Raw genomic sequence first — 26,983 nt, 5'->3', positions numbered from 1 at the left:
TTGTGCTTTTTGACATTGTGATATTTAGGTTACAGACAAAGAGCAGCATTCTAAATTGATTGTTACTAGTTCAAAACGAATGGGTTAAATAAAAGTCAAAGATCAAATTGCAAGGCAGAGAAATTAATCCAACTTTTGGTGTAATACAGTAGTATTTCCTCAACTAGGTTAACTCAAAGTTCCAGTAACAATCAATTACAGCGTAGGAGAGACAACCCGGACAAATTAACAAGAGATCCCAGAGGGATCTTGGCGCCCACATTGAATGATCTTTATAGGTTCTATGTCAGATTGATCTTCTCTCTACTTTTCCCTTCATTTTACTAATCTGTGCAAATTGAGAAACATCCCTCCAGTACTTTTCAAACAAGGGAATCCTAGCTACATGTATGAGATTTAGCGATAATGGCTGTTTGTTTGCCAGGTTGTTTTCAGGACAGACTGGTCCCAAAATGCAATACGAGGGACCAAGGGGAACCTACATATGAAATTTGAGAAAGACCCCTTCAGTACTTTATGAGAAATAGCGATAACAATTTTAAACTTCAATTGGCAAAATCCATAATGGCTGCCTTTCGGCCATGTTGTTTTCTAACTGGTCCAAAAATGGAATATGCTTAACTTCGGACCAAGGCCAACCTACAAATGAAATTTGAGAAAGATCCCTTCAGTACTTTCTGAGAAATAGCGATAACAAACTTCAATTGTCAAAATCCATGATGGCTGCCTGTTGGCCATGTTGTTTTCCGATTGTCTCAAAATGCAATACGCATAACTAGGCACCGAGGGGAACCTACATATGAAATTTGAGAAAGATCCCTTCAGTACTTTCTGAGAAATAGCGATAACAAACTTCAATTGTCAAAATCCAAGATGGCTGCCTGTCGGCCATGTTGTTTTCCGATTGGTCTCAAAATGCAATATGCATAACTAGCCACCAAGGGGAACCTACATATAAAATTTGAGAAAGATCTCTTCAGCACTTTCTGAGAAATAGCGATAACAAGAATTGGTTATGGACGGACGGATGGAGGGACGGACCACGGACCACAGACGCAGGGCGATTTGAATAGCCCACCATCTGATGATGGTGGGCTAAAAATATTTGAAGATGAACACAACACAATCCTATTATACTCTCTCCACATGCAGTTCCCAATGGGACATGAGTTAATTACTAAAGCGATATATATCCCCTACCAGAACCCTCTAAAAACAGTAACATAGACCTTTAGCTTGACCAAAAAAACCTGAACCCTCTAAAAACATTTTAAAAAAAAGCTTGACCAAAAAAACCTGAGTCTCAAACTTTTCTGAGATGTTATGATCCTTTATCATTGCGTGAAGTATGATCAAATTCCCTCAAGGAAAGCACTGACGATCTTTGGCATTACTGACATACAAGATAGACAGAGATATAGCCCATAGTTCCCCCGGTTTTACCTAATAATCTTAAGAGAAATTCTAAAAAGCAAAATTCTAGTAAAAGGTTAAAAAATTTACTTTTCCCAATTAACGCCTACTCTGAAATGATAATCTTGAACTGATAATCTTGAACAAGTTCTATAACTCTTCCTTTTCCTCAAATACAGTATTTGAAGCTTGGCACACCAGAAAATAGCACAACTACTACTGTTACTACAACCTACACAATACAACAATTACCTGGTACTGTGTTGTCAGATTGGCTAGATCCACTTTGTCTGGACTGTCTGTTATCTGATCCACTTTGTCCTGTCTGTCTGTTGTCTGATCCACTTTGTCCTGTCTGTCTGTTGTCTGATCCACTTTGTCCTGTCTGTCTGTTGTCTGATCCACTTTGTCCTGTCTGTCTGTTATCTGATCCACTTTGTCCAGTCTGTCTGTTATCTGATCCACTTTGTCCTATCTGTCTGTTATCTGATCCACTTTGTCCTGTCTGTCTGTTATCTGATCCACTTTGTCCTGTCTGTCTGTTATCTGATCGACTTTGTCCTGTCTGTCTGTTATCTGATCGACTTTGTCCTGTCTGTCTGTTATCTGATCGACTTTGTCCTGTCTGTCTGTTATCTGATCCACTTTGTCCTGTCAGTCTGTTGTCTGATCCACTTTGTCCTGTCTGTCTGTTATCTAATCCACTTTGTCCTGTCTGTCTGTTATCTGATCCACTTTGTCCTGTCTGTCTGTTATCTGATCCACTTTGTCTTGTCTGTCTGTTATCTGTTCCAGTTTGTCCTGTCTGTCTGTTATCTGATCCACTTTGTCCTATCTGTCTGTTATCTGATCCACTTTGTCCAGACTGTCTGTTATCTGTTCCAGTTTTTCCTGTCTGTCTGTTATCTGTTCCAGTTTGTCCTGTCTGTCTGTTATCTGATCCACTTTGTCCTGTCTGTCTGTTATCTGATCCACTTTGTCCTGACTGTCTGTTATCTAATCCACTTTGTCCTGTCTGTCTGTTATCTGATCCACTTTGTCCTGTCTGTCTGTTATCTGATCCACTTTGTCTTGTCTGTCTGTTATCTGTTCCAGTTTGTCCTGTCTGTCTGTTATCTGATCCACTTTGTCTTGTCTGTCTGTTATCTGTTCCAGTTTGTCCTGTCTGTCTGTTATCTGATCCACTTTGTCCTGTCTGTCTGTTATGTGATCCACTTTGTCCTGTCTGTCTGTTATCTGATCCACTTTGTCCTGTCTGTCTGTTATCTGATCCACTTTGTCCTGACTGTCTGTTATATAATCCACTTTGTCCTGTCTGTCTGTTATCTGATCCACTTTGTCCTGTCTGTCTGTTGTCTGATCCACTTTGTCCTGTCTGTCTGTTGTCTGATCCACTTTGTCCTGTCTGTCTGTTATCTGATCCACTTTGTCCTGTCTGTCTGTTATCTGATCCACTTTGTCTTGTCTGTCTGTTATCTGTTCCAGTTTGTCCTGTCTGTCTGTTATCTGATCCACTTTGTCCTGTCTGTCTGTTATCTGATCCACTTTGTCCAGACTGTCTGTTATCTGTTCCAGTTTTTCCTGTCTGTCTGTTATCTGTTCCAGTTTGTCCTGTCTGTCTGTTATCTGATCCACTTTGTCCTGTCTGTCTGTTATCTGATCCACTTTGTCCTGACTGTCTGTTATCTAATCCACTTTGTCCTGTCTGTCTGTTATCTGATCCACTTTGTCCTGTCTGTCTGTTATCTGATCCACTTTGTCTTGTCTGTCTGTTATCTGTTCCAGTTTGTCCTGTCTGTCTGTTATCTGATCCACTTTGTCTTGTCTGTCTGTTATCTGTTCCAGTTTGTCCTGTCTGTCTGTTATCTGATCCACTTTGTCCTGTCTGTCTGTTATGTGATCCACTTTGTCCTGTCTGTCTGTTATCTGATCCACTTTGTCCTGTCTGTCTGTTATCTGATCCACTTTGTCCTGACTGTCTGTTATATAATCCACTTTGTCCTGTCTGTCTGTTATCTGATCCACTTTGTCCTGTCTGTCTGTTGTCTGATCCACTTTGTCCTGTCTGTCTGTTATCTGATCCACTTTGTCCTGTCTGTCTGTTATCTGATCCACTTTGTCCTGTCTGTCTGTTATCTGATCCACTTTGTCTTGTCTGTCTGTTATCTGTTCCAGTTTGTCCTGTCTGTCTGTTATCTGATCCACTTTGTCCTGTCTGTCTGTTATCTGATCCACTTTGTCCAGACTGTCTGCTATCCATATCAGTATCTGTATCTCCAACATAGTCTCCTTGTAACTTATCCATTTTCTGACTTCCTCTTACAACATCAGAAATAGCACCTCTCTGCTGAGTAAGAACATCCATGGTGATCTTCATGGCACCACCTTCCCCAGCCAGCCAGTAGTTGATGGTATCACCTGACACCTCATAGCCAATCACAATGCCCTTCTGGTAGCTTTCCAATGATGACAGAGTTTCCTTGACATGGTCAATGTCCCAGGATGTAGAAGAAATATTCACAGCTTGAAGTTGATAACACAGACAAGTAAGGACACGTTTTATACTTATATCTAAAGGAGCTGAGGCTCCTTGCTGTGGAAAGACAGAAGGAGGGTATCCACCTCTTGTCACCACAAGTTTTAGATCAGAGAGCAAAACCTGTTTTACTGCATCCAGCTGCAAATCAGAATGAAACAGATGACAGAATTTGACAAATTGGTCTTCATTCGTTTCCATCTTCAATACATCATTTCTGGACTCCTGGGATATCAAGTTGATTTTAAAATGACCTGAATAATCCAAGCTGTGGAAGTCCTGCCCAGATTCTGTCATTTTTTCTAGAAAATAAATGATTTTGATAATTTTGAAAATTGCACTACACATTACAAAAAAACAACAATTACAAATACATTACAATGCAATCATAATAACACATTAGGTTGATCGAGTATCAACCTTTCTGGAAGTCACTTACATACAAGCTGGACTTTACTTACAACAGGTATTATTTAGCATCTCTCATAATAGCATTTGTTGCCAGAGTTCAGATAAATAAAACACTTGGAATAAGGTACATTTGTAATACTGATTAGTTATCACTGTGAAAGGTTTTGGTTTTACACTTATTAAAATGCCAGCAGGCATATAAATGCTGAGCTTGATCAGTAGAACATTGACTTGGGAAGCTAGAGATCTCTGTGGGAACAGTGATCTAGGAAGCTGGAGATCATGATTGTATTATCTCTGTGGGAAAGTGAACTGGGAAGCTGAAAATCATGATCATGATCTCTTTTACAACTGCAAACTGGCAAGCTAATCTATGTGGGAACAGTAACTTTAATTGGAGAGCTGGAGATCTCTGTGGGAACAGTGAACTGGGAAGCTGGAGATCATGATTGTATTATCTCTTAACAGTGAACTAGGAAGCTGAAAATCATGATAGTGATCACTGTGGGAACAGTGAACTGGGAAGCTGAAGATCATGATAGTGATCCCTGAGGGAACAGTGAACTGGGAAGCTGGAGATCATGATTGTATTATCTCTATGGGAACAGTGAACTAGGAAGCTGAAAATCATGATAGTGATCCCTGTGGGAACAGTGAACTGGGAAGCTGAAGATCATGATTGTATTATCTCTATGGGAACAGTGAACTAGGAAGCTGAAAATCGTGATAGTGATCCCTGTGGGAACAGTGAACTGGGAAGCCTATCAAGTTCCAAAGAAATTATCAAAAAACAGAGGATCACAGGGGAAAAAATCAACAAAATAAACAAAGGACAGTTATTACATTTGCCAAAATAATTGAATTAAGATGGGTGCCTACACCTGTGTGTGCTCCTTCAAAAGTGTTATCTTTCTTCAATGGAACTCACAAGTCTTTTAAGCAACTTTTTGTATCAAGCTTGCAAGAATTCGTGATGTTTTGCCGACTGGCGATATACAGCAGAAGAATAGACTACATTTCTATGAACTATTTGTACTCACAGATTAGTAGTTTATAGCATGAAGTGTACATTTTCGTCCAGGGTGAATCCTGTAAATGCTGTGAATAATACCTTATCCAGTACTGATCTGTGTTGGGCTACAAAGACAGCATATGTTGTCTGAATTCAGACACAAATACAGCAGGAATGCCGTCAAAAAACAAATCACAATCCCTTATATTTAGTAGCAACTACCTAATATTTGCTTATAATCCATCCAATTTTTGTGATTCAGTGTTTCCTATTACGTTTAGATGGAAATTCATTCGACTGATAGGAATAAACATCGCAGTCGCAAGAACGAGGTGTCTTCAACCACGTCCGAGCAAATGATAGAAATAGATTTACAGTAAAACCCTGTTATATTGCCACCCGTTATACCACCAAACTCACTTATCGCCATAAATTTATTCAGAACGCATTTCCTCCCACACTAATGCACCCGTTTTACCGCCAAACTTGCATACCGCCATCATATTTCCAGAACAAACGGTAAAAATAATATAATCTTGACCTCGTTAATATCGCCAAATTTAGTCCAGAAGGACGTGTATTTATATGTTATTGTTACTTGACTGACTACCGACTGACTGATTAGTAGCTGTACACACTGTGAGCGTGTGTACACACATGAAATCAAAGAACCATGCATGTGGCTAGTGCTTTGTGTTCTTTCTTTAGGTACAGGTAAGTTTCGTAAGTTATGATGAATAAAACTTACGTTTGTGATACCGCTTCACACTTTAATATATTATGCAACTCTGTTACTGCAGACACAACAGTAAGATGTCAGATACACAGAGGTATTGTACCACATGATGACGCAATGTTAACAATAACCGGAAACCCCGGACAAAGATCTGAAAACATTACTCTTGCGAGTTAATGATGAAACGCTGTCAAATTTCTAGAACACAAGCATTCTACAGCTGAATCAGACATTTAAAAATGTTTATCTCTTCAACAGTTTGTTTTGTAAGTTTGTCGGTTGAAGGCAAAACAGACGACAATTGATACGTTTTTCGGCGCCGGGTAGAACATGCACAGTCAAACGAGGTAACAGTGCAAATCATGTTACGATTACTAGATTATGTGATGCAAATTATGATGATATTCTCGGGAAAATTATTAAATTTAATTCTATTTCTTATCAAGGCATACTAGTGGGGTGACACCTAAAGGAGTGTCACAGAAAGAATGAAGTGTAGTGAGGGGAGATAACTCTATTTGAGCATGAAAGACAGATAAATACAAATAAATTCCCTTCCTTTAGCATTAATTCACTTGCACTGATTTTCCTCACTTCCACTAAATTTCCTCATTTGCACTTAATTGAAACACGCGACATTCATCTAAGTTTTAAAATTCATACTGGCGTGAGGAAATTGAAAGTTATGGGGGTTACCAGCGCAATAATTCTCACACATTCTAGTTTTTTGAACTATGACACTTTAATTGATCATGAGACATCAATTTGCATCTATCCAAGCATAAGTTCAGGGTCTCTGGTGTGTTGTTCAATAAGGTAGTCACCTCTTGTACCAATACATTATGTAACTGGTACCTCCCATATAATAATAATTCTCAAAATTCTAGTTTTCTGGAATATGACACTTTAATTGATTATAAGACATCAATTGGCATCTATCCAAGAATAAGTTCAGGGCCTTTTGTCTGTTGTTAAATGAGGTAGTCACCAACTACTACAAGGAGACCCAGCCTCAAAATGATCCTGACTGAACCGTGGTGAACAAACAAACCTATGTTCAGCTTAGTAACAGATGTACTCGGGCTATTCTAATCCATAAATAGTGACATATGCAATCAAAGATTAAGAAATGTCATGCATATTATATAATATGATGTCAAAATCAGGGTTCTAGTGTGTTGTTCAATGAGGTAGTCACCAACTACTACAAGGATACCAAGTCTCAAAATGATCTTGCATGACTAAACCATATGTGTGGTGATAAAACCAGCAAACAAACCAAACTAAGTTCAGCTCAGGAACAAATACACTTGCAGTATTCTAAGTTTTAAAAATGTCATGCATCATTTGAGGTAAAAATCATCCAGATCAATAAGGGTAAAGTGGTCTTGCCAAAAGACACAACCACAACAGCACATACCGGCCTGATTGTCAGCTTCCCTTTTCTTCTGCAGGACAACTGTTCAAACTTTTCTATACTTTTTCTATAAACATAATATTAATCAACTTGGTGTACTTGGTTTAATATCCTATCAACAACCAAGGTCATTTAAAGACATGCCAGGTTAAGAGGTGGAGAAAAGCCGGAGTACCAGGAGAAACATTACCGGCCTATGATCAGAACCAGTCAACTTCCCTACGTAGGTTTCGAACTAGCAACCCAGAGGTGGAGGGCTAGTGATAGTGTTATGACATATCTTAACCACTCGACCACCGCGGCTCCTCAATAATAAATAATTATATGCATATGGTGGCGTTGGCCTAAAAAAAAGGAGACATTTAAACTGTTTACATGTTCACTAGTCCCTGTATTACAGTATTTTACCTGTGTGGAGATGACATTATGAAGAAGACTATTTTGTAGAATGGTTATCATTAAAATTATGGTCATTGTTTGAATTTGTCGAATAATTTTTTATGATACCTTTATACAAGTAAAGTTTAAATTCAAAAGATATAAAAAAAAAAACTATATATGGTTCCCTAACATTGTGCAACACAATAAATACATAATAGTTCAAAAAACTTGTTTGTTAAGTATAAATTTGTCAGAATTGGTTTCTTGCACATTGTTTTCTTTGGTATATGTAAGCGAAAGGTTGAAATATGACATTTCAAAATTTACTTATTGCAACCTGTGTGCAGATAAAATTTTGGAGAAAAACTATTTTGTAAAATAGTGATGATAAAATATTGGTAATTCTTTAATTTTGTAGTTTTCTATAATACCCTTTGTAATAAGTTGAAACAGATTAAAAATTCAAAAGATAAAGTAGTTAATTAACTCAATGTGATATAAAAATTGACATGATTTTAGTAAAATTTGTCAGAACACTTACAGGTTTCTCGCACTTGTTTTTCTTTGGCACATGTTAGCAAATAGCTGAATTATGTTGATGTGGAATTGATAATAAAGCAAATTATAGATATCTGAAAATTTACTTATGCAATAAATTCCAAAGTCAGCTATTTTGTAAAATTTTATTGTGATAGCTAAAACCTGGTAGATCTTTGATTTTGGCAAATAATCTTCCATCTCATACCTATTTTGTAATAAGTTGAAATTAATTTAATTTCAAAAGATAAAAAAAAATACATGGCATCTTCCTACACACCCAAAGCAGAGACATATAACATATATATATATATATATATATATATATATATATATATATATATACATGTCTCTGCCAAAAGCAACATAATTTTACTTAATGCAACATAATAATTGACAATATTTTAGCTTAAATTCATCAGAACTGCTTTCTTGCATATTGTTTTCTTTGGTGCATAACAGTTTTCTTTGGTGCATAAAAGTGAAGGGTTTAAATATATTTGAATTTGTTTTTCATTTATTTATTAATGCAAAAGATGGTATAATTTGACACTGTCCTAGGGACCATCCCAATAAACTTAATTATAAAGGGCAGGTCAGAGACTTTAATTTCAAAATTTAAAGCATTAGAATATAAATATTTCATTAAAAATTTAAAAAAAAAAAATTCTATTACTGAAAAAGAATTGTTCAATATACTGCTAGTGTGTACTTAAGTAAATGCACAGTAGTTCCTTGAAAGTTCGTGTCATCGTAAGCTAATATGTACGAGATATGATTCTTGAAACGTCGTTGCTCCTCAACATAAACAAATATCAGCTGATCAAGACATCAAAGCATCAACTAACGACACAGTAATTTCATCAAACAAACAGTTAAGAAATTAAATATTACATATTTAAACGTCACCTGTCTCAAAACGTTAATAGGCACGTAACATTTACACTAGGCCTACTGGAAGCCTACGACTCCGTACGAGTTGAGATTTAAATTTGTTATCGAAAAGAATTGAACGCTGGTCTGGGTTGACGATGAATACTGATCCTGGAAAGCATTAAGTATGGTCATAATAGAACAAATGTAACCTCCAATGTCACTTTTAATATAGCATAACATTAAAAAGTCCTGATCCTGACGGGAAAATGTAATACAACTCACTTAGAATGCAGTTAAAGCCTGGAGTTGAACGGGTAAGCGGCGTGAAGTCCCCGGTGTTATTCCATCCGGAACTCATCGGGGAATGATTTCAGTGATAATACCCGATGAGTTCAGGATGGCGTTATTCTATAGTTTTCCTTTATTTATGCGGACAAGGCAACCAAGTGCGTTTATAATTTCTATTCCGTATAAACTATATACGTTTAGTTTTAACGGACCAGTTGATGTTAATAATGCAGGCTTTGAAAGTCATCATCAAGATGATTCGCGCAAAACAAATATAAAACCAGTTGATTTGTAATGATTTTAATGCTTATAACTTTATATGCCGACCCGGTCTATCTGTTCAACCGTGCTAAGCGGAAAGGAAACACCCGGTCTTGCGTCATCAAAACAGGCAGCCTATTTATAGGAAATTACCCCAATCGAGTGGAAAAATACTGAGAAGGTCGAAAAAATAGGCCATTTTCAAAACAATATTGTGTCCGTTCTGCTAAAGATATCGAAATACTAAACAGACTATTTTCTTCATGAAACATTTATCTCTTTGTATGACTGTTAACATTTCTGTGGATTTTTTTCTGAATTTTGAGGGCGATTTAAACAAAACCTCTCGGTCAAAATGTCGATTTTGGCATGTTTGACCCAAAATATCTCACAAAAACGATTTTCCACGGGGATACCAGATACACTGAGACCTAGATCGAGCCGAGTTTTACAATGGCTCAATGTATCAACCGAATTGTATGTGTCAATTTTTCTGTCCTCAAATCGCTATTATATCCGGCAAATTAGGCGAATTAGCTCGTATTATCATTACGTTCCGTAAGGAACGATAACTCTAATGAGTTATCGCCCCTCACTACACTTCATTCTTTATTTGTGTAAAATTTGATGCAATATTTTGATATGAATAAATTGTTTTTGATTTTCAAAGTCGTCAGTTGTTATGGAAGCACTATATTCATAGTGTTTGGACAGTAAAGTTGGGTTTGAGCGGCAAACCTGATATACCACCTAACTCGTTATATCGTCAAAATCGCAGAGAACAGAAGGTGGCGATATAGCGAGGTTTTACTGTAGTTCTATTGCTTTGGAAAGTATGTAACATTTATAATGTTTTATAGGAAAAAGAAGAATAAATTGCATGAAAAAAGTTTCAGTTAATCTTAAAGGAATTACATAATGGATATTTATTAACTTCCTTATCTAATTGTATTTTATTTAGAGTTTTGAAGACAAAATAAATTAGCTGCATGTTAATGTGTATAATGTGAAAAGAGGCCCATGAGTTTTGAAGTATTTGAGTTAATTTGTAAGTGACTCTTTTTGGCCCCGCCCATCAGCCCCAGGGGGTCAGTCAGGGCCAACATGTGCATACCATTAAACTATCATCCCATGCTGATCATGTTAACCAAATTAGAATGAATTCCAATAGAAATCCAACAAATCATAGTCAAAATTGTGATTTCTCTAGTATAGACTATAGTAAAGTTTACCCTCTCTGCAGGGGCAAATGTGAGACCCCAGGGCCATGAAATTCACAATTTGGTAAAGCACCTTAAGACCATTCCATCTATGAGGAGTGTTTGATTCCAACATATCTGAGAGTAGAGAAGAAGATTTTGGAAGTTTTAGTCAATTTGACACTTTTTGGCCCCACCTCTCAGGCCCCTTGGGGGTCGGGACCATATAATTCACAATTTTATATGACCTTTAGCCATGGAAGCTTCCTTCCAAATTTGATTGAATTCAATTCAGCACTTTAGGAGAAGAAGTTGATAATGTAAAATGTTTACGACGGACAGACGACGTACGATGCACGACGCTGGACAAAAGGCGATCGTAAAAGGTCATCTGAGACTTCAGACACAAATATCGATTTTTCTCAAAATCCATTTTCTTAGTATTTTTTTTTAGACAGGGTCATATTTGAGCATATTCTGGATTTTTGTAAAACAAACTATTAGACAAAATATCTTTTCTCTTTCAAATGTCCGCTCTTCATGGCCTAGATAATCACTGAAAATAAAACGAAAATTTTCTATCCACTGTAAAATTTTGATGGTAGGTGTAGGCAACCACCTTAAAATGTCTCAGGTAAACACAACTTAATTTCTTAGCTATAATGCTTGCCAAGTTTTAAAGAAAGGATTCAAAATGTAGGAGATCTTCAGATACTGAAATAAACAAAGGACAATAACTTTTGAACAGACTTACCATAATAATAATATACATAGAGTGATCTCTTATGTGTACATATGAGTCAACAATCTTTTACAAGAAGGAATTTCCAGCATCTTCATCTGTAGAGCTATAATCAGATCAGAAAGATCATAATCAGCTTCCAAACTGATTATAAAGGTGATGGCCCCCGGGTTCTTAAGCTATCGGACAGCTGGAACTACAGGTCTCTTGTCTGAGTACAGTTGTACTAATACTGCCCACAAACCACAATGTACCTATATAAAGTGGTTGTAGCAGTTATACATATAACATGAGTGGAGTATACAAGGTTTACAGTTGATAATTAAAGTACAAAGATGATCTGTTCAGAGTTTAGATGACCCAGTTTGGATATTCTCTTTTTCTTAATATTTAACTATTTCTACAGAACTTATAAATACCTCTTGTCCTTGTTACAGGGGTGTATCCACTATGAGCACCACCTTCACGATTAAAGTCACCCTCTTGGTCAGCTTTCTTTCCTTTGTAATCATTATTCCTACTTTGTGGGTAACCACGCCTGGGTTCATACGTATCATATGACAGAGGTGATGGTCCACTTGTAAAATTCTTATGATGTGAACCTTTTTCTTTATTTCCTGAGAACTGTCGTTGGTTTACTGCTGTTTGACTGGTACAGATATCTCCTGGATCCTCTTTTGGGTTGTCTCCCTTGCTTGCACCATCAGTCTGGCCAGAGCCTCTGTCCACCGAAGGATTACTATGGGGAATATCTGAATTTGAAGACATGTTGATACTTTCCTGAAAAAGATAAAAACAAAGTTAAATACATACCGGGTACATACATATGTACACCTGGCAAAAAAGTATAACAATTTTATACAAAAAGAATTTCTAAGACTATAGTCGTTTTGTCGGGCCTGATAATGTACATATAATGTATTGTCACAACTGAAATTACACTAACCTTGAAAATAAATAAACTATAAATGTTATTAAGTTGATCTGAATAAATTGGCTGGTCCATTTACATGCATGCTAATTAAGACTCAATTCAACACTCATGACCTAGCTCATCTGCAGAGTGCATATTTTTTATAGAAAATTTCATGAAATCTAATGATTTCATGTCCTTTTACCACATATTCTTTGTGAAATTGTGTAATGTAGCATAGAAGGTAAATAACGTTAAACAACTTTATTTAGAAACAAAAATAAAACACTGGTCAAATAAAATTGTATGTATATACTTATCAGGTCTTATATGATCCTTTGCATTTATTTATTTGAAAATTACATTTGTAAAACAATTAATTTGATCCTTACGTATATTTAAAGTTTTGAGGTAGTTATAATCAGAGCATGAAATTGAATCTGGTATTACCAAGTAAGTAGGTCGGCGCCTACCCCCTGTACTCTGTGTAGTGTACGTTTATTATTGTTCATCATTTGAAAGTTGTGTATTTAATTCAAATATAACTGTAATTAATTCCTTTTCTTATACATATATATTTCATCATTTGTCAACAACGATTTTATAAAATGAGATTCTCGCGAGTCGACTTGATCGTAATGCTAACCTTACCAAAAACGAAACTGAAAGTACGTAGTCTAATCGTACAGGTTTTGTTAGTGTCTGAATTTATGCAATATCCTGATTTCTTAGTAAGTAAATGATGTGTTTTGTACTCACTTCAGGCTATGCTTTATCCACATACAGCTGTCTCGTACATATTGTCGATTTATTTTAGAGTTATCTCTGTTCTTGTCTCACCTCACATCAACCAGGCTGCACGTCCGCCTAGCGAGGTATCAGGAAAACCAACTTACCGACACGGTAGAGTGGAACCACGAGACCATAGACCAATGAAAGTCACGAATACCCGATAACTTTGGACCAATCAGCACACGTACGCGTCTAAGCTCGAACTGGAGGAACTATATCATATACTGTTAGTTTTATAGTGTAATGGCGCGTGGCAGGAGGAAAAATTGCCACCGTAACGCTCTGTCACATCAGAGACGTATATACCTGATATACAAGTCTCTGGTCACATGTTAAATAATCCAATTTATTTTAACTTTGTTGTTTTTTGTACAGTGCATATTTATTAGATAGAAAAAATAAATAAAATGTCCAAACCATTTGATTAAGTATCTTTCACGTTTTGTTAATTAATTTGGTATTTACATTGAAGCAGAGCTAGCTAGACTTGTATATCAGGTATATACATGTACGTCTCTGATTGAAGTAATATGTTTGAAACGAATATTGGATGCTTTTTAAAATCTTCATCTTTTAAGTATAAGAAAAGGTAAGCATAGTAAAATATATGTAATTGAACCATTTCTTTCCATTTTTCACATATGAAAATCTATTCAAAATGTTTAAAATTTCCACGACAAATTACATTGTACATAGCATCTCGTGATTTAGCATAGATTTTTTTCAACAACAAAAATATGTAGTCGAATAATGAAATATGTAATAGAAATAACTTCAGATGGCAAACTAGATTGATATTTATCTATTTTGATAAAAGAATCGCTTTGAATTTTTTTTTCTTTAGATTTTTTTCAGTTTTTTTTATGGAGGCGTTTACGAAGAAAGTTACCCAAGTGTTTTAAATGGTTTCCAAAGACAAGGTGTGTTATTATTGACTGTACCGAGTTTTTCATACATAAACCTAGTATGCCTTCCTCTCAAAGGATTACCTGGTCATCATACAAGCATCATAATACATTTAAAGTGTTAATGGGTAAAACCCCCAGAGGATCGTTTAGTTTTGTGTCTGGGGCATTTACTGGTAGCATTTCAGATAAGAAAATAGTCCTGCAGAGTGGATTTTTGGAGAAGGTTGAGTATGGGGATGACATAATTGCAGATCGGGGTTTCCTTATCCGAGGAGAACTTGCTTTAAGGGGCGCCACTCTGAATATGCCACCATTTGCCATGGGAAGACAGCTTTGCAGCAAAGTCACCACAAAGACTAGAAGAATTGCCCATGCAAGAATTCATGTCGAGAGGGCTATAGGACGTTTGAAAAACTTTTCTCTGCTCCAAGGAGTCATAAGTTTGAAACTTAAGAATATTATTGATGATGTTGTGATGGTTTGTGCAGCACTGTGTAATTTGGACAACCAACTTGTGAAATAGTGATTATTATTTGAATGTATACTGAAAATATTGCTCTGTGGTATGGATAGGTAATGTTAACTGAGATAAATATATAGATTTTTGGAGTATGTGTCACTCTCTTGATTTTTCAGGTTTTTATTTTTAGGATTATTAGCAATAGTTTAATACAAAGGTCTTGCAGTGTAAGAGATTTAGGTAAATTTAAGATACATAAATACATAGTCTTAAATAATGTGTTAAAATAAATGCATGTGGAATTTTTTCTCTGATTCAACTATTGAATTTGTATTTACAGTGTATCGGCTCCTATTGCAGAGATCAGACCATTTAACAAATGTTGCTCAAAGTAATATTGCACCTTGTAAATCATGTTGTCAAAGAAGCCTTGATTGAACTCGCACTGAACAACATGGATGCCTTTGCAAGTGTATATCACTAAATCAGTGGAAGAAATCTCTAGTATACCCATTTGTGCCTGAACCTGATGGTAATATTCACTTTTCTCTGCTACCACCCATTTCCCATCAATAAGTTCACATCCTTTATGTATAGCTGCCATCTTTGGATTTTCATTTCTTAATGAATAAGGATATTTGATTTCAATATTTTTATCTGCATGAGATGGATTCTTACATTTACAGGAGAAAACACCATCACTGCTACAGCCTATATAACATTTACAAGAATAGACAGTTAACCCCTTTTGTGTGATTTTGCATCCTAAATGTTTCCTTCTGTTTGCACGCAAGTACAGATCACGACCCTTTTCTTCATTTTTCTTACCCCATTCTAGAGGTGCTGGATCATTCTTACTATCGCTATTGATGGCATATTTACCAAGCAAAGATTTGACCAAGGAAGGTGGATTTCTGTTGTTGTCACAGTGTCACAAACTTTCCTAAAATTTGATGCAGTAATCAGGCCTAAACGTAAAGCATTCCAGGTTTTGTTTTGAGCTTGACCAACAGTTGTCTGTTCAATGTATGCTATCTGGTCAGGTGACAATGTTAGTGAATCATATTTTTTCCCCAAGAAGTCTCTACTAAGGTCTGAAAAATTTTCTTGGTCTTTGTTGACTTCTGGTTTCAGATAACTTACTACATTTTGTCTAATGGAAAGTTTCATACATTTTTTATCAACCTTTCTATCAATCTGTTCTTCTGGTTCATCCATAAGAAGCAAGTCTAATGCTTGAGCATTTGGAGAAATCTGTGAATCAACAGGATTTATAATCAGGTAAAGAATTATACTGATAGTACAATGTATTTCATCACTTGGTGGCTCTAATAGCCGGCCATTGTCAGAGACTCGGGTAGTTATATGGTAAATTTTGTTTATTTAACATTTTCTTTGGAACAATATGCCAGGCATGACTTCAAAATTACCGATTGATTGATGGAAATTAAATGTTTAAACTATTTATTTGTTTTATTTAACATTTTCTTTGGAACAATATGCCAGGCATGACTTCAAAATTACCGATTGATTGATGGAAATTAAATGTTTAAACTATTTATTTGTGGTTTTGATATTGACACAGAAAAAAACAGTAGATTTTTGCTTTTTTTAAATATATATTATGTACCTCCTTCAGGGATAGTGCGAAGGATTTTATCTGATCCTGAGTAATTGTATTCCTCTGACTGCGGATTCGTGGGTCATATGAAGTAGTTGACGGGACGTCATCATTATGTTTCAGACTGCTGTATCTATCATATAAGGAGAAAATATTTGATACAAGTTTTGTATACATTTGATACTATGCAATACAGTTTTAAAAAATTGTAAAATGGTGCCTACTGTAATCTCAGATATATATTTATCAGAAAGAAATAATAAAACAAAAATACTTTCCAAGTGTATCCTGAGAAATACTAGGGTAAATTATTGCACCACAAAGTCGTTCAGAATTGATCCGGCATGTACAATGAAACATAAAAGAATGATACTTTCAAAATTTATTGATATTATTTTTATCAGTTTTCCAGACATCCAATGAAGGTGGGTTTTTTTTCCTGTGTGTAGTCTAGGAATTGGCAGATTTCCACATGTATATATATAAGTTCTGGGATATGAATTTTTGTTGAATCAAACTTATTTGGCCTTCACTAAGTGTTTTCACCATCAGTTACAGATTTCTGCTCAAAGTTTTCTTACTCGTACAATGCAGCAGAAACATGGCGACATGCACCATCTGCCCTGTAAACATGTAACATTGGAGGACTATTGAATGGATCTTTGTATATGCAAGTTAACACTTTTGGAAATTATATAGATGTCAGTTTCGGTTAATTATCCTTGTTCTTAAAGCTTTATTCGTAATGTTTCTTTAAATGGCATTTACATTTTCATTCAGTGTGTTATGAATTTATTTGTATTAAATATACGTATAGATTCTACTGTATGAAAGGTTTTTACGTTGCAGTAAATGTTAATTGATAATTAGGGCTTATATTTAATGTATTGTATTTTGACTACACAGGATACTAAAGGAAAAATTTTCACATTTGTCAGTGTGTTTACACGAAATCTCATCAGTTTACTGACACGAGACAAATGTTCCAAGATGATTTTTTACAATTTTTGTGTTTGGGACATCTATTCGTATTAAAGGTAAGTGGAATGATAAGAAAGTGTTTATTCGTTGATTTTTTTCTTCTGTTGGTAAATATCCGTACCGAATGGCACTATATTTTGCGTTTTTCCTCCAAGTGGTCGAGGACCGTGTTTTTTGTTTTGTTTGTTTAGGCCCAACAGTTATATGTTATATGATTGAGTTCGTTTTGAAAACAAAATTTAACTGATACGAATCTCTTCCGAAAAAATGGTTACCGGATGATTAGATATTTTATTTAAAATAATCCCAGTTGTTGATTGGGATGTTTAGGGGAAATATCATTTTATCAGATTATAATGAAAACTGAATACAAACTCAATAAAGTATAACAAATTTAGAGCCTCCAAGTGATGAAATACATTGTACTATCAATATCCTTCTGGACAGATGATTAGAGAATGTAATTAGCCTATTCTTAAACTCTTAAGAGTGTACGGTACAATAAAATTTCGATAACAAGCTTAATAATGATAATGATTTTATTCAATAAATGGTCAACTACAACGGATAACTGGCAATGTAACAAATCAAAAAAAAAAAAAAAATGCGTATGTACAGAACAGAATCTGCATTGCCATTGTCATTAACAAAATTCATTGAAATCTCATGTCTTGCAGTCGAGGCGCAAGACGAGACTGAATACACGATCTTTAGTTATTCTTCTCTTTAAACATCTTTCTATCGTTCGCCCTTTAAATGAGAGTTATATTTTCTATCCTATGTTGTTGCTTACTGCTGTACTCTGTCTGATATTCAGCTTTAAGTTGGCGTTAGGACTAGTGGCCCAGTTCACAGGCATTTGTTGTTTCATATTGTAAACAAATATATATAACAAATCTTGTATATGCATTTATTATATGACTACCGTTATATACGGTGTCATAAACCCATCACGTAAATTTTCTTTGATTGGCTGGTTCCGTGAGAACTGTATTCATACGCGTGGGAACGACCTACTTATTTTTACTACGACTCGTAAAAATGACCAGAACATTCCTCCGAATCAGATAATGCAGATCACTGGACATCGGAATTTGCAAAGTGTTAACAATTACAGCCATGTTAACGACACCCAGCATAAGAACATTTCACGAATCCTATCTAACACAACGGTTACTCAGAATAACATGACACTGTCGTCGACAAACACGTGTAATGTCAACACAAACAACACTGCCAACAAATCGGCACAAACGTCGCTTTTCACGGCAGTCTGAACACAATGTTCAGTGGGAATATTCACGGTGGAACATTTCACATCTCCATAAACTCCCGCGAGGACGAGGATAAACACAAAGCAGTGAAAAGGCGCCGTACAATGGTTCTGTACGACAGCGACAGCGAATAGACATTTGTACAACGAAGCCTCCATTATCGCGCCAAGTGACGTCACGGCTTCGTCACATCAAAAACAGTCGCTCATGTACTTTCAAACTAAAACATTTTCGTCATTGTTTCAAACACCAAGGACAATTTATCTATTATAGATTAAATGAAATGCTGAAATTTTGTTTGCAGACGTGTATTTAATAAAATGAATCCTTTTCAAGAGTCAGTTGTGTTAGAACTATTTCTTCTCTCGTCGGTATAATTGACCTACTTCGAAGGAGAGAATCAGTTTTTGATGGGGAACGATGAAAGAAAAAGTCATATGATAAAAAGAATCTCTTCATATTAGATTTATGATACTCGTTTAGAATTTTTTTATTTTTGCTCGCCAGAGGCTCGCAAAAATAAAAAAAATAAAAACTCGTATCATAAATCTAATATAAAGGGAAACTCATGACAGATCCTCTATTTATAGAATAAATTATATTTTATAAAGACCTTAACTATGTATTTTGTAAGATTATTTTATCTTAAAACTGCAAATGCCTGTGGCCACTTGTCATTATAATGTGACCGTATTAAATGTCACACTGCGGAGTCCAAGAATGGTTGTCCGTATCATTGCACTTTTACCTATATGTTTTCTTTTTCTTGAAATGCTTTTTTTTATTTTAGTGATTTTTAAAAAATAATTGAATAACGGTAACCTCAAATTATTTCACTTCTTGACTTCATTACGATGGCACTAGCCGCTATAATGTCTGTTTTCCTTATTATACTGAAATAGTCTGTCATTGCATTTCCTCGACACTTGTAATATATTGTGTATCGTAAACACGACGATATGTGACGAATGATTGGAATATGTAGGCATGTATTATCATTAGTAAGACATTCCGTCCGATATCCGTTAATTATTAGTAAACATGAAAAAATAACACAAACATTCATTTCATAAAAGAATACATGTATTTCATAAATACTCAAATCGTGATTTTACACTGTTGAGGAATTAAACAAATTGTAACAATTTTCTCTAAACAAACCACATATAAAATCAATATGGATTATTCATTATGTTTAAGATTTGTGATTTCCAAAAATTAATACAATACACTCTAGGCTTCAACTACGTATCCAAACCCAACGCAATACCTCTAGCACGTCACCAGTCATAGACTATCATACACTGTCAGCTGTATTTAACCGAAAGAAATAATCGCATATCACCAAATGAAGTACGTCATCAATCGTATAACACCAAAGGAAATACGTCATCAATCGTATAACACCAAAGGAAATACGTCATCAATCGTATAACACCAAAGGAAGTACGTCATCAATCGTATAACACCAAATGAAGTACGTCATCAATCATATACCACAAGGGAAGTACGTCATCAATCATATACCACAAAGGAAGTACGTCATCAATCGTATAACACCAAATGAAATACGTCATCGATCGCACAACACCAAATGAAATACGTCATCGATCGCACAACACCAAATGAAATACGTCATTGATTGTCTGACACCAAAGGGAAGACGTCATCAATCTTATAACACCAAAGGAAATACGTCATCAATTGTATAACACCAAAGTAAATACGTCATCAATTGTATAACAACAAAGGAAGTACGTCATCAATCATATACCACAAAGGAAGTACGTCATCAATCATATACCACAAAGGAAGTACGTCATCAATCGTATAACACCAAAGGAATTACGTCATCAATCGTATAACACCAAATTAAATACGTCATCAATCGTATAACACCAAATGAAATACGTCATCAATCGTATAACACCAAATGCAATACGTCATCAATTGTATAACACAAAAGAAAATACGTCATCAATCGTATAATACCAAATGAAATACGTCATCAATCGTATAACACCAAATGCAATACGTCATCAATTGTATAACACAAAAGAAAATACGTCATCAATCGTATAATACCAAATGAAATACGTCATCAATCGTATAACACCAAATAAAATACGTCATCAATCGTATAACACCAAATGAAATACGTCATCAATTGTATAACACCAAATTTAATACGTCATTGATCGTCTAACACCAAATGAAATACGTCATCAATCGTATAACACCAAAGAAATACGTCATCAATCGTATAACACCAAATTAAATACGTCATTGATCGTCTAACACCAAATGAAATACGTCATCAATCGTATAACACCAAATGAAATACGTCATCAATTGTATAACACCAAAGAAAATACGTCATCAATCGTATAACACCAAAGGAAATACGTCATCAATCGTATAACACCAACGGAAATACGTCATCAATCGTATAACACCAAATACGTCAACAATCGTATAACACCAAAGGAAATACGTCATCAATCGTATAATACCAAATGAAATATGTCATTGATCGTATAACACCAAAGGAAATACGTCATCAATCGTATAACACCAAAGGAAATACGTCATCAATCGTATAACACCAAAGGAAGTACGTCATCAATTGTATAACACCAAAGGAAAAACGTCATCAATCGTATAACACCAAAGGAAATACGTCATCAATCGTATAACACCAAAGGAAGTACGTCATCAATCGTATAACACCAAATGAAATATGTCATTGATCGTCTTACACCAAAGGAAATACGTCATCAATCGTAGAACACCAAATTAAATACGTCATCTATCTTATAACACCAAAGGAAATACGTATACGTCATCAATCGTATAACACCAAATGAAATACGTCATTAATCGTATAACACCAAATGAATTACGTCATCAATCGTATAACACCAAATTAAATATATCTTCATTTACAAACTATCCTACACTTAAGCTGTGTTCAAACACTAGTTTGTATCTATGTACATGTAGCACATTTGTATTGATTACATATGTAACATAGAAAGCATGTTCCGATTAATGCATTAAAATACAATTGATATGGCACAAGCATGTGTAATAAAATGGGTGAATTTGGAAACATTCATTGTGACATCATAAACAACAACAAAATACATGTTCTTAACATAACATCACATTACATTTTCATTAATGAATAATTGTTAATAACATGTTTTCTCCAGATAAATATAATCTAGCATTAGTTTTAATTTAATCATGACTTCATTTATAATATAATAATAAACAAGTGTATTACTATGGTGGATAATTAAAAGAATCCATTCAATAACTGCATTATTGCTTGAACAGGAGTGTTAGATCTTGATGTAATTATATCTCTGCTGGAAACAAAATGTTATTAGTGAGATATTTATGAATAATTCTTGAACCAGCAACATTGAATTAGTGACATTCTGATCTAAATATTAGATTAACATTGAAATAGTGGCATTATGATCTAAATATTACTATTTAAATCTCTGGATGCAGTTCCTGTTTCATTTCAATTTGCATTGACTAAATCAAGCCTCACACTGTTATACTTCATTCTGTACTAAAACACCGTATACCAAGTAGGTTACAGGTGGAAGGTAAAAGGTAGTCAGTATAACCACTGATAAATATAAGTGGCTAACTATACAACAAATCAACAACAAAATCATCTTTGAAACCAGAGTACAATCGAATGCCATATAGCGTTACACATATATACTATCTTCTACTGAAATAAGATTTGCACAACCTCATCAGTACTTTACCTTTCACTACATAAACAATGTTTATAGTTTTCTAACAGCTCACTACATAAACAATGTTTATAGTTTTCTAACAGCTCACTACATAAACAATGTTTATAGTTTTCTAACAGCTCACTACATAAACAAGAGGCCCAATGGGCCTGTATCGCTCACCTGGCTCTACAGCAACTTTGAAGTTGATTGAGGTCATTTCTACAGATACTATGCTGATTACCTCTTTATTCAAATATCATCGTAAGCTAAGTTTATTCATATTAATAAATTTTCTAGTCCTTCATTCCAGCATTCTATTGGCCTACTATCAGGTCTCAGAGGCTCATGGCTATTGCAAAATTATTGTTTACAGATTTAAGCTGATTTCACCCTTGTGACCTTAAATAACGGTCAAGGTCATTTATTTGAACAAACTTGGTAGCCCTTCACACCAGCATGCTACAGGCCCAATATCAAGTCCCTGGGCCTTTTGGTTATGGAGAAGAAGTCGTTTGAAGATTATAGCCTATTTGACCCATGTGACCCTGAATGGAGGAGGTCATTTATTTGAATAAACTTGGTAGCCCTTTAGCCAAGCATGCTACAGGCCCAATATCAAGTCCATGGGCCTCTTGGTTATTGAGAAGAAGTTGTTTGAAGATTATAGTCCATTTGACCCATGTGACCTTGAATGAAGGTCAAGGTGATTTCTTTGAACAAACTTGGTAGCCCTTCACCCCAGCATGCTACAGCCCCAATATTAAGTCCATGGGCCTCTTGGTTATTGAGAAGAAGTTGTTTGAAGATTATAGCCTATTTGACCCCTGTGACCTTGAATAAAGGTCAAGGTCATTTATTTGAACAAACTTGGTAGCCCTTCACCCCAGCATGCGACAGGCCCAATATCAAATCCCTGGGCCTCTTGGTTATTGAGAAGAAGTCGTTTGAAGATTATAGCCTATTTGACCCATGTGACCTTGATTGAAGGTCAAGGTCATTTATTTGAACAAACTTGGTAGCGCTTCACCCCAGCATGCTACAGGCCTAAAATCACATCCCTGGGCCTCTTGGTTATTGAGAAGAAGTCGTTTGAAGATTATAGCGTATTTGACCCATGTGACCTTGAATGAAGGTCAAGGTCATTGATTTGAACAAACTTGGTAGCCCTTTAGCCAAGCATGCTACAGGCCCAATATCAAGTCCCTGGGCCTCTTGGTTATTGAAAAGAAGTCATTTGAAGATTATAGCCTATTTGACCCATGTGACCTTGAATGAAGGTCAAGGTGATTTCTTTGAACAAACTTGGTAGCGCTTCACCCCAGCATGCTACAGGCCTAATATCACATCCCTGGACCTCTTGGTTATTGAGAAGAAGTTGTTTGAAGATTATAGCCTATTTGACCCCTGTGACCTTGAATGAAGGTCAAGGTCATTTATTTGAACAAACTTGGTAGCCCTTCACACCAGCATGCGACAGGCCCAATATCAAACCCCTGGGCTTCTTGGTTATTGAGAAGAAGTCGTTTGAAGATTATAGCCTATTTGACCCATGTGACCTTGATTGAAGGTCAAGGTGATTTCTTTGAACAAACTTGGTAGCCCTTCACCCCAGCATGCTACAGGCCTAAAATCACATCCCTGGGCCTCTTGGTTATTGAGAAGAAGTCGTTTGAAGATTATAGCGTATTTGACCAATGTGACCTTGAATGAAGGTCAAGGTCATTGATTTGAACAAACTTGGTAGCCCTTTAGCCAAGCATGCTACAGGCCCAATATCAAGTCCCTGGGCCTCTTGGTTATTGAAAAGAAGTCATTTGAAGATTATAGCCTATTTGACCCATGTGACCTTGAATGAAGGTCAAGGTGATTTCTTTGAACAAACTTGGTAGCGCTTCACACCAGCATGCTACAGGCCTAATATCACATCCCTGGACCTCTTGGTTATTGAGAAGAAGTCGTTTGAAGATTATAGCCTATTTGACCCCTGTGACCTTGAATGAAGGTCAAGGTCATTCATTTGAAAAAACTTGGTAGCCCTTCACACCAGCATGCGACAGGCCCAATATCAAACCCCTGGGCTTCTTGGTTATTGAGAAGAAGTCGTTTGAAGATTATAGCCTATTTGACCCATGTGACCTTGATTGAAGGTCAAGGTGATTTCTTTGAACAAACTTGGTAGCCCTTCACCCCAGCATGCTACAGGCCTAAAATCACATCCCTGGGCCTCTTGGTTATTGAGAAGAAGTCGTTTGAAGATTATAGCGTATTTGACCAATGTGACCTTGAATGAAGGTCAAGGTCATTGATTTGAACAAACTTGGTAGCCCTTTAGCCAAGCATGCTACAGGCCCAATATCAAGTCCCTGGGCCTCTTGGTTATTGAAAAGAAGTCATTTGAAGATTATAGCCTATTTGACCCATGTGACCTTGAATGAAGGTCAAGGTGATTTCTTTGAACAAACTTGGTAGCGCTTCACCCCAGCATGCTACAGGCCTAATATCACATCCCTGGACCTCTTGGTTATTGAGAAGAAGTCGTTTGAAGATTATAGCCTATTTGACCCCTGTGACCTTGAATGAAGGTCAAGGTCATTCATTTGAAAAAACTTGGTAGTCCTTCACCTCAGCAGGCTACAGGCGCAATATCAAGTCCATGGGCCTCTTGGCTATTGAGAAGAAGTTGTTTGAAGATTATAGCCTATTTGACCCCTGTGACCTTGAATGAAGGTCAAGGTCATTTATTTGAACAAACTTGGTAGCCCTTCACACCAGCATGCGACAGGCCCAATATCAAACCCCTGGGCCTCTTGGTTATTGAGAAGAAGTCGTTTGAAGATTATAGCCTATTTGACCCATGTGACCTTGATTGAAGGTCAAGGTGATTTCTTTGAACAAACTTGGTAGCGCTTCATCCCAGCATGCTACAGGCCTAATATCACATCCCTGGGCCTCTTGGTTATTGAGAAGAAGTCGTTCGAAGATTATAGCCTATTTGACCCATGTGACCTTGAATGAAGGTCAAGGTCATTTATTTGAACAAACTTGGTAGCCCTTTAGCCAAGCATGCTACAGGCCCAATATCAAGTCCATGGGCCTCTTGGTTATTGAGAAGAAGTCATTTGAAGATTATAGCCTATTTGACCCATGTGACCTTGAATGGAGGTCAAGGTGATTTCTTTGAACAAACTTGGTAGCCCTTCACACCAGCATGCTACAGGCCTAATATCACATCCCTGGGCCTCTTGGTTATTGAGAAGAAGTCGTTTGAAGATTATAGCCTATTTGACCCATGTGACCTTGAATGAAGGTCAAGGTCATTTATTTGAACAAACTTGGTAGCCCTTTAGCCAAGCATGCCACAGGCCCAATATCAAGTCCCTGGGCCTCTTGGTTATTGAGAAGAAGTCATTTGAAGATTATAGCCTATTTGACCCATGTGACCTTGAATGAAGGTCAAGGTGATTTCTTTGAACAAACTTGGTAGCCCTTCACCCCAGCATGCTACAGGCCTAATATTAAGTCCCTGGGCCTCTTGGTTATTGATAAGAAGTTGTTTAAATGAAAAAGTTGACGCCGGACGGCCGGACGGCCGGACGGCCGGACAGACAGACGGCCGGACGGACGGACGGACGGACGGACGACGGACGACGGACGCCGCACCACGGCATAAGCTCACTTGCCCTTCGGGCAGGTGAGCTAATAATGTTTATAGTTTTCTAACAGCCTGAGGAATACCAGAAATCAGGAGTTAATGAAGTAGTCTCCAACTCATTAAACATATACATTTATTTCATGATTATAAAACCTACAAAGTACAAAGTATACAAGTGTCAAAGAAATCAGTCTTTGTAGACTTTCTGTAGGCTTTCAGGGCAAATATCAAACATAGAAATAAAGAAAAACAATAGCTTTTGCAAAACTATTTTTGTCAAAATGCCTCTCAAGGAAACACAGCTTTATTTCATAGCTATAAATGCTACCAGGTTTTAAACAAAACAACTGAACAATATAGGTGATCTCCGGACAAAAATCTAATTAATAAGAGGCCCATGGGCCTTAATGGTCACCTGAGTTTTGAAATATTTCTGTAAATTTGACCCTTTTTGACCTTGCCCACCAGCCCCTGGGGGGCCAATAATTGCATACCAGCAAACTGTCTTCCACAACTGCTAATTCCAATAGAAATGACACAAATGATAGTCAAAAATGTGATTTCCTTATATAGACAACAGTAAAGGGTACCTCCTCCAAAGGGGCAAACATGAGACCCCAGGGTCATGAAATTCACAATTTTGGTAAAGCACCTTAAAAGACCTTTCTATCTGTGAAGAGTATTTGATTCTACCATATCTGCAAGCTGAGAAGAAGATTTTTGAAATTTTAGTCAATTTGACCCTTTTTGGCCCAACCCATCAGCCCCTGGGGCTATGTCAAGGCCAACATGTGCATACCATCAAACTG

The 26,983-nt window shown here is 36.3% G+C and overlaps 1 protein-coding gene across 1 annotated transcript in view; it reads right to left on the bottom strand.

Annotated features, from left to right (window-relative positions):
- The window catches only part of LOC117338989, a 138,138-nt gene that overhangs the window by 60,147 nt on the left and 51,008 nt on the right, over positions 1 to 26,983 (bottom strand). Inside the window, exons 17-21 of the mRNA XM_033900353.1 lie at positions 16,026 to 16,136; positions 12,229 to 12,589; positions 11,883 to 11,915; positions 5,430 to 5,497; positions 3,754 to 4,090 (exon numbers count right to left, since the gene is read on the bottom strand). Coding sequence (XP_033756244.1) covers positions 3,754 to 4,090; positions 5,430 to 5,497; positions 11,883 to 11,915; positions 12,229 to 12,589; positions 16,026 to 16,136 — 910 coding nt within the window. The remainder of the gene's footprint in view (positions 1 to 3,753; positions 4,091 to 5,429; positions 5,498 to 11,882; positions 11,916 to 12,228; positions 12,590 to 16,025; positions 16,137 to 26,983) is intronic.

This window comes from Pecten maximus, chromosome 12, assembly GCF_902652985.1.
Source record: "Pecten maximus chromosome 12, xPecMax1.1, whole genome shotgun sequence".
Lineage (NCBI taxonomy): Eukaryota > Metazoa > Mollusca > Bivalvia > Pectinida > Pectinidae > Pecten > Pecten maximus.
Note: the sequence above shows the minus strand (reverse complement) of the source record. Positions and strands in the feature narration are given on the sequence as shown.